Genomic DNA, 12933 nt, shown 5'->3' on the forward strand with positions numbered 1-12933 from the left:
AAACTGATATGAAAATTCTCCGTCATGTCTGCTTTCAATTTTGCGTAGCTATCATAGCAGCTACGCTTGGGTACTATTATGGTTTTTTAAGAACGGGAAATATAATATAACATGGGTCTTGTCTGAAGAAAAAATAATATCAGCATATAGACTATCTTGGAATCGGCAATAAATCTGACTATTTGACGATGTATGGTAAATTCTATCCTCCTCTACTCAATAAATTCAAGCAATTGGTAGCACTATTTTAACTTTATGGAACTTCATACATAACATGGTCAGTCACCTTTTTTTATATTTAGAGGATAAAGAAACAACCACACAATTGGCAGAATGCCAGGGAGGCATAATCAAGGAGTGCGTAATATGACGAAAAATAGAAAGGGATAAAATGGCAAAGACCCAAAAGTATGATCCCTTCTACCATGTTCCCGAGCCGCATTACGAGTTGCCCAGATGTCCCAATTTTGTGGCACACGGGAATTAAGTTTGTCGAACATGTTAAAAATCTCTCTGTTAACAAATTATTAAAAGGTTAGTATAGTAGTTAGGTTAGTTAGTAGGCGGAAGATAGAATATCATATACGATATTACGATATATTTAATTATAATTAACGAGATACGTATATAGGATGATAAACTAAGTTTTATAGTTTCTGTAACAATGTGCAGTGAAGAGTACTTGTTTCTTGGGCACAAGTAGATTTAAGTATCAACTCCTATATTATACCTACAAAATAAACGGTCGGGAAGACGTTGAAATGTTTGTCTGTTTTGCGGCGTTTATAGGTTAGATTGTGTATATCTATTTAACTTTTTCCCTGCCCTACCAATGGAAGTCATTTTTACAATTAACTTTATTGAACGTCAAAGTTCACCAAAAATGCCTTTATCTTAGCAAAACGGTTACTTTAGTAACAAAACGCTTATGTAATACAATGTTTTTTGCATTGTTGCCATGTTTCTTTAGACTGTGTGTCCCGTTAAGGCAAAGTTTTGTGATACGTTTCATGGAATGTTCCGAACTATCTAGTTACTTTGCCAAAACATGTTTATGATAAAACTTGCTAAATATTTATATGGACGTCGGCACCTTAGTATGATATATTACTTTTCTTGACCCAACTACTGCAGGATGCTTAGTTATAACTCACTAAAACTATCATTATTACAGCTGTTGTTATTAGAAAAGATATATGAATTATAACAAGTCACGTGTTTTCTCGTCAAGCGGACAAACGTTCGTATGAATGCAAAAATATTATTAATGTATGAGAGAGAGAATGGCTGTAAACACTTTGAAAATAAATAATGGTTAAAAATGACCCGGAGCTCTTCCCTAGAATGGATGAAATCGGGGCAAACGCCAAGAGGATAATGTTAATGCATCGAGTCACTCATTAAATAGATATTATCTAATTAATAATTTGAATATATGCTTCACTTATCAATTTGAACTTTGAGTGTTTGTATTAACACAATGCCAGTTAAATTATCTCAGCCGTCGATTACACAATAGTGATCGGTTAAATAATAGTAGTAAAATTATAATTTTAAATTAAACCATGACAGCTGGTAATTATTATTGATATTTCAAGTTCTGTAGCTTAAGAATACTTTGAATCCTATTAGGGTTCATTTCAATAAAATATCATAAAATAAACAAAAATAAAATTAGTAAAAATTTTTGTTATATGTTTTTTTTTTAATTTAATTTTTGACTTTGTGACTAGGTATAGAAGAAGTGAAAGTTTTAGAAAGTGGACTAAAGCTATTTCTCAGAGGTGGAAAATGTCTGCAATTTGAAGACTGCTGGCTGCGAGATCACTGTAGGTAAGTTGATGGATTATGACTGATGTTATATGTGCTTTTATTTACGCAAGTGTGTCAATGGTACAGTTATTTGTATTTATAGCAGTTTTGTGCAGATTGGGACCCATTAATTTGAAGATGAGGATGTATAACCGTTGTTAAAATAATTTAAATACAATCCAGCAAAATCCTTTCAGTGGTAATGGTGTGTTGACCTCACAACCAATTTATCGCTGTCCTATATTTTGTGGCTCTGAGAATAATAATTGTTTGTAGTATTATACTTTGTTTATGGTCTACACCGATTAAACTAAACTAGGTCTAACCCATTTTATTTATTGAAATTTCAGTTTATATGGCCATTTCTCATCTTGTAATTGTCCTAAAAATTTCTTGAACTTCCTTTCAATAGTCAGGTTTATGTGTCTATATTTCTTCAAGTTGTGAATAATCGGCAATAAAATAAAGATGGTGAGTAACCTTACATATGAATAATGTTTGTCAGGTGTACATCGTGTTATCACGAGAGTACATTCCAGCGAGCACAGCATATCCTGGACATTCCTGAGTCCAAAATTGTGTCAGCAAGCAGCAAGGAGTCCAACCTGTATGTTAAATGTACGTATGTTCGAATCCCGGATAGGACATCATGAGAAAACATGAGAGAAATTTTATCTGAATAAGTAATTAAAAAAAAATTGTATCGTCGAATTAGTATCTCATCCGTGTAATTTGTTCCGTATATATTTATTTATTTTAATGTTTATCCAATAATGCATACTATATCCATACTAATATTATGAATGCGTAAGTCTGTTTCCGTCTGTTACAGTTTCACGAATACCTGTTAAAAATATAAATATCAAAGCTTTGTTATTTTTAACGTTCAGAAAACGAGTTATTAATAGGATTAATGTATAAGGAGTTTTATGGCGGCCGGGTTAGTGAAATAAAATGAACAACGCAAACGAGATACGTGGTTATTTTGTTGTTGTTGATACATAATAAAATTTTATATTACTTACTGTTTATAAAATCGGATCTTCAGTGTCGGGCTTCGTACCGCACTACCTATATAAAATTATAATTAAAAAATTTAAAAGGAAGCCAAGTTCCTTGCTGTCTCTGTGCCAACATTCACAAGAATCAGTTCCACTAAAGTCTGTGCTTTTCTTGGAAATTCCCACTAGAGCATATTTTAAATAATTTAATTTTTTTTTGTTTGTTTTTTAAGGGGAAGACGGACACCAATCGGTATATGATATAAAATTTCTATCACAATTTGATTACGACGAGTGGAATGAGAGGCGAACACTAAAACCTGTTTTATGGAATGGTCCAGAAGTAGTTCAAAAGTTGACTAAAATACCAGTTGAAAAGTTTCTTGGATCTGTGGATGGAGCCAGGATAGTGTTCCAGAATCTTCTAGACTACGGCGTTGCCTTAATTGACGGGGTATGTAATAAATAAATCACAATTTTATTTAGATATGTATTTCCCAATTTCAATCAGGTCAAGAGTACCAAGAGGACGAGTTTGCATGAGGAAAATGGTGACAGTGGCCAGTGGAAAAGCTCTGCCTACCTTTCTGGGAAAGGATATCATTGTATGTATATCCTAATGGATGATTGGATGCCTAGATGACTGCGTATATTCTGCATGAATAATTTTTCTCTCGTAATATGTAAAAGTGGAAGGTATCTAGTGAGATGTCAGAAAAGTGAAATGAGACGCAATAGTTGAGCATCGCTACCTGTAATTTTTTGGATCGTGGTTGTAGCTGAGTCCTGGTACTCGAGACAAATAGTATAATAAATGAAGCTAAGAAAATAATAATTAGAAATGCAACCGCCAAATGGCAGACAATTGAAATTCCACAGACAAAATCTGTTCAAAAGCAGCGCCGCAGGTGAACAGATGCAAACTCACTACTGTTTGATGGCGTTCAATTTGCTGCATAACTTCCGAACTAACAGGTTTTCCAATTCAGTTCATGTGGCGTGTGTTTACGGGTTTCCATTTATCTGTTTGTGAAAACTATTTGTTTATTGATTTTTTTAACCTACATGAAAACAGTGATGTGTGTGGTTAAAGCAAGAGAAGTATGCAAGGATTGTGGCAAGAGCATGATTCTATGTGTATATTTTACTAGCTAACCTATTGTACCATGGTTAATCATTCAGTATGTGTCTTTGTAAATACAGATTTCCATGATCCACGAAGCAGTACGCTTCGTGGGATTTTGGAATAATAAAGGCAAAAATATTAAATTTTGCTGAAAACTAATGGTTTATTTATGTAATGAGTACATGTGCATGAGCATTAAGTGAATGGAAAAGAAACCTAGAACAAAACTAGTCATTCTTTAACATAGTTGTGGTAGTATTTATTTTGAACAATTATGTTCTTAATATAATATAAAAGCGTACAATATTTAATCTCGAGTTATTTAATTATAAACTTATGGACGGTATGAGTAAATTTTAGCAACCAGACAAATCTTAGTCTCGCCACATATTGGGTAATTACGAAATTAATCATGTAGAATTCAATTAATTTGGGAAAAGTGTACCTAATTAGATTGAATTATCAAACATAAGTCTTGTTTATTTTTTCAATTATTATAAAGTTAGCTGAAAGTTAATTTTATATTTCAAGAGTTCGTATGTAAAAGAATATTTTTCATCATTTGGTACAACGCTACGTAAATTAACTTATATTACTGTATGTGTCTGATTTATATGAGGCAAATTAAAATAGATAAACATAATGAAATTTAAGATATTTTTAAGGTTAATTTAACCTTGGTATCATTCTCATTACATTTTGAATACCTCGCAGAAGAAGCCATCAAGTCCTGTTACAACTGAAAGATACAAACGTAAACACTTTCCCGGAGGGGTAGGCAGAGAACCATTCCACTTGCCACGATCCCTGCATGCTTCTTTTGTTTCATCCACAAAGGGATATCGACGTATTATGCGTGCGAAAATTTTCAGGTTGAACCAACAACAAGCGCAACACAAGTAGTTTGCGAGGCTCTTGGCGGAATTCAGCATACGCTCTTTGGAGGTATGTGGGAGTTCACCACCAGGGCCGACCACGCCGATACCGCCTACACGAACATACCGCTGGCTGTACATAATGATAACACGTATTTTACTGAAGCAGCGGGGTAAGTCGTCAAACTTAAAGTTTTGCATTTCTCCCGGTTGCTGCCATGCCTGTAAAAAGAGGATGCCTGTGAGCATAGTTAGTTAGTTGATGAATAATTTTTGTTTACATATGAGATTGAACATTGAGATACCATGAGTTATGTTAACCACAAGTGGGTTTTCTGAGATACAAGCATTTGCTTAGTTCAGACACCAGTTTCTCATATTCTTACCTATGATATGTATTTACTGCTTGATATTTGAGAGAAAATAAAAATATTTGATTGATTGATTGATAGTCCTGAATTGGGTATGGCAGGTTTTTACATGAAGCGACTCCCGTTTGACTCAATTTTTGCGAACCTGACAACCTAACATAAATCAAGCTGCTTCAATGTACAGGTTTTCTCATAATATTTTCTCTCACTGTGACAGCCACGTTTAGCAATCAAAGTATTGTTCATAACCCAGAAAAGTGTCATTAGTATCCATCACGATACAATTTGAAACGTGCATCATGCTTTTAATTCGGCTACCTTAACCGTTCGACCCCCGACGCTCATTTACTTCGTTCTATTTAATCTGTAAGGGATAAATATGTGATATTTGTATGCGTAAACAGAATATTATTGATTAATAGCAATATAGAGGTGATGATAATTATGACATCCTATTTTCATAGCCGTGGCTCCGTGATCCCAATCAACTTAATTACTTCCTTAACCCTTATCCATCTACCAAATACGATAACTTTTCTCATCAAAAGAATGTACCTAATTACACTTTTAGACGAGTTGTACCTTTTGGCAATAATATTAATATTAAATGGGCTGGGTAATAAAATTTACCTTTACGACCTACTTCTGATTAATTGATTGTAATTGTCTGCGTCTTCGCACCAAATAAGTTTGATATAAAAAAAGCCGATAAAATAAATATATCTAATCATTTTAGGGGGCACAAGCAATAATTAGACATTTATAAAACGTAATTGTTGATTAAGTGAGTATCTAGAATATGGTATTGTTGCATCAAACAAATTACTTCGCCTAGCCTGGACATAAATCTGCGGAGATTACACTCTTCTCTGGTACGGTCTTGATAAATCCCTGGGGACCCGTTTAGAGTTTACAGTTTCATGGCAAATTTCTACAACAGGGTATTATATACTTTGCTAGGGCATAAAATATTATATAGACTTTACATATTATTGTTATGTAATTTGTTTTTTTGGCAAGCCTTTATATTTTCTAAATAATGCACTGCACATTATCTCACGGTGTCACGAACAGAAGATCGTCACAATTCGTGCGATACAAAGAGGAAGATCTTCATCTAAAAGATGCCAACCACAAAAAGAAAGTAAAGTTTTCACTTTCTGGACAGCACAGACCTACTGCAATATTGTGAAACTCTAGCAATTCCTCGAAATGGCCAGTGCTCGTTGTATTTACATTTCAGCCGTCGCCTCCCCTCATTCCTTCCGCACGAGTGAACAACTCAACCATTCCTTTTTCTGTTCCAAAGATTTGCGAGCGACGAAATCCTTTTTAAGTTTTTAAAAAACAAAACAAAAATAAGTCGTATTCGCCCTCGCTTCAGCCAAAAACGTGAAGAGGCAGAGAAGTAAAATAATTATTGTGCCATTACTGATTTCGCCGAGTGCGGCGCGGTGTAAGCAAAAAAATAAAATAGAATACGCATTCTGTGAGTACATGACGAAGTCTGCTGATACATTTTATGATGAAATGTCAAGAAATATTATCTGTTATTTAAAGAGTTTATCTTTGTGACACATTATCCGAAGATATACGCGTAAAGTGCTTTCTTTGCAAATGGTTATTTTGTGACACTGAGGCCCAAGACGAATATTTTAAGTACTGTGGGTGCTATTGGAGGAATACTAAAAGGAATCGCTTAAGAGTTAATGTCTATACGACCGGGAGGCTATGGCTGGGAGGAAAATCTCGTTGCTTAACTTCACATAGGGGTTTACTGACATGCACGCATTAAGCTCTTGACAAAAGCTCTTGACGTTGACATTCGATTTTATTATTGCAGACAGGAGTGTTTTTTTCGTTTTAGTGAGACGCAGATTTTCTATACTTTTCTTGATTTCCAAAACGGCCGTCACCTTGTTAATATTATAAATTGATGATATGCCCAGATTCTATAATGTTAACATATTTTTTTGCAATGTGCAGGCTTCGTCATCTCTCATCGAAGTATCATCGCTTACCTAACAATTAATTTTCCTACGAGCAAAACTGCGTGACTGAAAAAGCCATTGGCGTTGAATTCAAACGTGGTGTCTCTCGCTTGCTAATCAGGCGCCTAAACCACTCTACTACAGATTATACAGAGAAAATTTTAGAGGCTTGGTGCTTGGTTATAAAAAATAAGACCATTTTGATTTGAACAATAATGAAGGTAGTTATTTTTTCAAGGGCCGTCTAACTGGGACCCACTTCAACAGGGATCCTCGGTCATTATTATTTCAGAGCCTATTCGGAAAAGCTTTCGTTTGCCGGTTGCTTTTAAATTCTATTTAGCGATTTTGTTCACGACTTAGCATTTTGCGTTTCCTTTCTTGTTGCGTACTTGAACAATCACCAATTCGCCAGTCGCAATTCAATAGGGTCGGGGAAAAATGGTTCCACGTTAGTAATCGTATTATTGCCCTTTGGCAAATTGCTTCCGATTGGAAATGGGTGAACCACAAAGAAAAAATTGTAATTGAAATTCAGGATCTCGCGAGTTTCGAAGGAAACAACTTGTGTAACTTTACTGAGATATAAAGCCTAGATTTTTTAGATGTAAGAGACGTTGCGAAAACCAACTGTAAAGCTCGTAGGAATAACCGTAAAAAGGTATCCTTTGTGCGACAGGAATACAAAAGGGCGGATAAAGTTGTCGAATTTTAAAGCTCTGAGCTCTACGACAAAAAATAACCTTCACTGAAAAAGGAGAATTGAGGACGGGCAGTGCAACACTTCTGAAAAGAGCTAGCTTTCAAAAATAAGAAGGAAAGTTGATCTGGTTCGAGGCGATGCGGCAAAGTTTATATAGACATTTATGAAGCAAATAGCACAACTCAAAAATGCATGATGACCTGACCTGACTTGTGTGGTCACATTTCGTAAGACCGCCTCTCCCAATAATGTTTCACCCCTCGGTCGCCAGGTACTATTAATAAAGTATACTAAAGTCACCGTTTTATGTGTAATTTGACTAAATAACACATATTTGTGAAATTCGTTCGAACAGATTCTTATAGACATCGCACGAAATAGCATCCATAAGCAATGACCCATTTTATAGAACAAAAATTAGGAAAATTTATGAGTCATCTGAGAAATATTACCGGACGCGATCCCGTAAAGGAAGTCTATAAAATTAGATTGTCTTGTACTTATCAAGTCTTTAATAAAATTGGATTTGTCAATCTTGTAATGACGGCGTCGTAAAACTGGAGATCATACTAATTTAGGTCCATAAAATTTATGAAATGCAAATTAAGTAGCATTTTAAGTCGCTAATTGCCACTCTGAGTTATGTGCTGTGAATCGTTTGATATTATTATAGGATTTCATGGTTATTTAGACTGATATAATATTTATAGGCCCGCCACGGGTACCCGCTTTTCAATTTGCTGGAATAGGTTTATTTTCGGAAGAGCGAAAGTATCTTTCGAGACTTCAGATTCATAATACCGTGTTTAAGCTGGTGTTTTGATTGGAATGGCTTTTAGAATTTCACATTGGCATCCCTTGATCTACTTTTTTATTATTTTATACTTGGTTTTAATAAAATGCTAAATACATCAAAAATAGTCTATTGACATTTGAAAGAGCTATCAAATAAATATAAGGCTTATTTTTATTAAAATCAAATTTCATCAAAATGTAGCGGTTTTACCGTAAAAGCGGATAGACGTACTCCGCATTGAAAATATTTACTATACATATGTATATGTACCGTGCCAATCACGTCGATTTCGATCAATATTTCTACTTACTGATTTTATAATTTAACAGCCCAAACAATTAAGTATAGCAGCTAAACAGTTTTTTTGTCGAAAGGTTTTATCAAATTTAAAGAAATTCTTCTACTTCTCTTACGTATAAGTAAATTAACTTAATGTAAAATACCACGCTGTAAGTTTCAGTTTAAAGTTAAACATACATAATAAACTGGTACATCTATGACTGGGGGCATAATAAGATCTTTTAATCAGGGTTATTATTTATACATTTAGATTATCTACTCAACTGATTACCCTTTGACGCCTTGGCACTTTTTTAACATTTTCTGTTTTATTTTCAGGCTTCAAATTCTACATTGCCTTGAGCATTCGAACGGGATCGGAGGTGAAACAATTCTCGTGGATGGATTTTATGGGGCCCTAAAGATGAAAGAAGCCTCTCCTGAGGACTACGACTTTCTGACCAAGTTCCACGTGGAAGCGGAATATATAGAGGAGGGACATCATCAGAAGTATTGTGCGCCGGTTATTAGAGTTAATTCAGATACAAATAAGTTGGAGCAGATAAGGTGAGGTTTAAGTGAGATAGAATGAATAGCGATTCCGTGTTGCCTTATAAATGGCACGAAGGCAGCGTCAGAGGGGTTTTAGTGAGGTAGACTGGTGAGGGGTAGTCCGTAGTGATAAAGTGAGGTTTTGAACTTGACTTTCAAGGTAATCGTGAATAAGTGTTATTTGAACCCGCGTGTACCACTTAAGACCTTATTTTTTTAGCAAATTGATATTGAATGTATTCAAATTTTCCAACTTTCTTCATCCCATCAAAAACATCTTATTATGAGATTCGTTATGGATTGTCACACACATTTTACGACCTCATCTCTTATGGTATAACTTGAGCTAATAGATATAAGACTAGGTACATTTAGGTAGATGGTGCAGTGATGGCTTTAAGATTCAGAAATAGTAAAAGTAAGTTGCTAGCCTATCAGTTATAATAGATTCTAAAAAATTGTAAAGTTTTCTCTTGAGTGATTGTAAAAAACAATCACTATTTTTTATTTTCACCACCAGACCGGTATGAATTTCCTGGAATCTCTAATTACGTAAATAAATTCTTATATATTATTTTAGGTTCAATGTATATGATCGGGCACCCATGGCATTTGCTGATAGCAAACAATGTCGGTCTTACTATCGCTCCCTGAGGAACTTGGCGCGGTACTATCAGGACCCAGCCAATCAATGGAAATTCAAGTTGATTCCAGGTTGGTATCGGATTTACAAAGCTAACTTACAAAATAAAACGCAAAATAAAGAAGACTTAATAGAAAATAAATTTTGTTACGGAATAATACTCATACACATAAAATATGATGATTGGCGGGTAGACAGGTCTAATTGTTTCGCTCGAAAGTTATTGAATATAAAATTGTTAAAAAAACAGAAGATAAGACCTATTTGGAGTTGATTTAATAATTTTTTTAACAACAATCTTTAATGCAAACTGTTTTTAAACATTCAACATAAATACATAAGAGGCGACGATAATAAAGCTTTTCTTTTTCAAAAGAGTAAACTAAAAAAAAAATGTATTTAACAGGCACAGTAATGGCGATGGATAATTTCCGAGTGTTACACGGCCGGACTGGGTTCTCTGGGCATAGAGTGCTCTCCGGTTGCTACGTGTCGCGATCTGATTGGCTGGACAAAGCACGCACACTTAGACTTATTGAATGATAGAAATTGTATAAAAATAATTGAATAAATAGATTTTTTTAATAACGTATTCCGATTAATTTTTCAGCCTTGGAATTAGACTCCCTTCCGAATTATTAACTTTAACTAAAACTCAAATAAGGACGTAGGCCCAAATAATTTGCAAACTGATATTCTTTTGAAATTAAGGGTTAATAAAAACAATGCGTATATAAATGAAAATTTTTGTTGTTAAATTAATCTAATCATGACTATTTTTTTTTTGCTGTCCTTCCGAAAAACTCGTTAATAATTTAGAGGTTCCTTGATTTCAAATGTGTTAAATACAATATTAAATTAAATTTAGTTTCCTTTTTTTAACACAAAAATAATGTTAATGAAGTATTGAATCTGTAAAGCTGTTGCGGTAGGGTCTGACGCAAAAAGTGCACTTCGGAAAAAAGAGTACCTACTAACAAAAATGTGCATGTGACTTTTCTTGGATATGACTTAGTGCTAGACACGGCAAATAAATAAGATCTTAATTTTCAGATTAAATTTTAAATTAAAACACTGGCTAGGTGTGATTCGGACACACGCAAGAACTGTTCCGTTGTATATTTGAAAAAAAAAAAACTCTTATTATCACCTTTTTGTGTGGAAGCCAAAGTATTAAATATTAATTTTATTGTTTTATCTTCACTTTGTAGAATTAAGTTTCTTTTACTTCTTTACACTGAATATTATCATGTCGAGTTAACTGTGAAGTTTTATGAAAAGATGTTAAAACAGTAAAAACATAAAATATAGCAGAAATATATCGATATTTTTGCCGTAATTCCTGAAAAGTAATAGGTTTTCTGTGGATTTCCGACAATCGGTACAATTGTCTCATAAATCTGGAGGGATGTCGATAAATCAAGAAAAGTATTGATATATCGTTCCATATTTCTTTAGTGAATGTAGTATTGTAGTCCATGGTATTTGGGAACTGTTCTTGGTATTTATTCTAACGAACATTGAACTACACTAAAATTGGAAAGGTTTAGGTTTGGATATGAAAAATGATTTATTAGAAAGTGGATATAGACACCGAAAAAGAACTGACATACTTTATGTCAGTTCTCTTTGGTAAGAATACAGGGAATATACACAAAATAGTGCCTGTTTATGGGGTAGGTAGAGACTACATATTTCCTACGATTACTTGAATTAGCCCCGGTCCCTGCATACTTCTTCGGTCCTTTTTTTCTTTTTTTTAATAAAAAGAGAATTATTAAGGTAAAAGGGAGTAAAACTCTTCCTTCGTTTTGTTTTAATAGAAAGTTTTTACCCAACTGCGACAGAAGGAACGTAATGATTGTTTGCAACTAAAGGCACCTGTCATACATCACTGGAAATATTTGAGGGATCCAGATGACGTGGGTCCGAGGATGGTTCGAGGTAAAAAAGGTAATTTTGGCGAGCATCATTCAAGAGTAATAGATAACTGAAATAAGGTAATACGTTAGCTGCCTTCATTATTTAAATAGCGGAAATAATGCATTACATTTTATGGTTTAATACTCTGATAGTAAATATCAATTCTGTTTGTCTGTTATGCTGACGAATAATTTGATTTATAGTAATCTAAGATTTGTTTATAACGTTCCATTTGATAAAATGTATTGAAATATGCATTTAATTCTATTTTAGTTCCGTCTTGTTTCCATCAGGTCATAAAAGTTAGAGATTGGATAACAATCCAATTTCTAACTTTTATGACCTGACGTGATTTTTAAGTGTTTGATTGCTTTAAGTTTAAAAATACGTAGGCTTGGATACACGTTTTAATGAGTACCATTAAACATATCTTCTCTTTACGTGATCTGAAATCCGCTGACACAAAATTTCCGTTTTAAGCTTCACGCCTTACTGGGTACGAAGGGTTAGGACTCACATTGAATATTCATGCTATAGATACCTGCTAGAATCCCAATGTGTTATTTATGTATGTAAATATATCTTGGCCTTTTTCCGCATCCCCTGTCACTCTCGTTTCACCCCCCGTTTGACCCAAAGGCTTTCTAGTGGACGAGATGGGTATCAGACTAGCTTTTTGCTAGATCTATAGTTTAAGTTATGTCATAGACCCTGGTATCTTCCGCTTGACATATCTTTTTATAAACATTCAGATATAATCTTTATTAAATCAAAATGTGAAGTATTTTCTTTTATATTTTGATTAGTATTATATGTTTGTTTCTAATATGAATTACGTGACACAATGTACAATTATAAAGT

The 12933-nt window shown here is 34.0% G+C and overlaps 1 protein-coding gene across 1 annotated transcript; it reads left to right on the forward strand.

Annotated features, from left to right (window-relative positions):
• The first annotated feature begins 1476 nt into the window (after window positions 1-1476).
• Window positions 1477-10692, forward strand: LOC106134569 (trimethyllysine dioxygenase, mitochondrial). Its single transcript, XM_013334653.2, has 8 exons — window positions 1477-1575; window positions 1734-1833; window positions 2318-2430; window positions 3047-3267; window positions 4812-4987; window positions 9294-9521; window positions 10087-10220; window positions 10556-10692. The coding sequence occupies exons 1-8, from the start codon at window positions 1566-1568 to the stop codon at window positions 10690-10692; spliced, it is 1119 nt and encodes a 372-aa protein (XP_013190107.2). The 5' UTR covers window positions 1477-1565.
• Window positions 10693-12933: the final 2241 nt, after the last annotated feature.

The sequence above is a fragment of the Amyelois transitella genome, chromosome 6 (genome assembly GCF_032362555.1).
Source record: "Amyelois transitella isolate CPQ chromosome 6, ilAmyTran1.1, whole genome shotgun sequence".
Classification (NCBI taxonomy): domain Eukaryota; kingdom Metazoa; phylum Arthropoda; class Insecta; order Lepidoptera; family Pyralidae; genus Amyelois; species Amyelois transitella.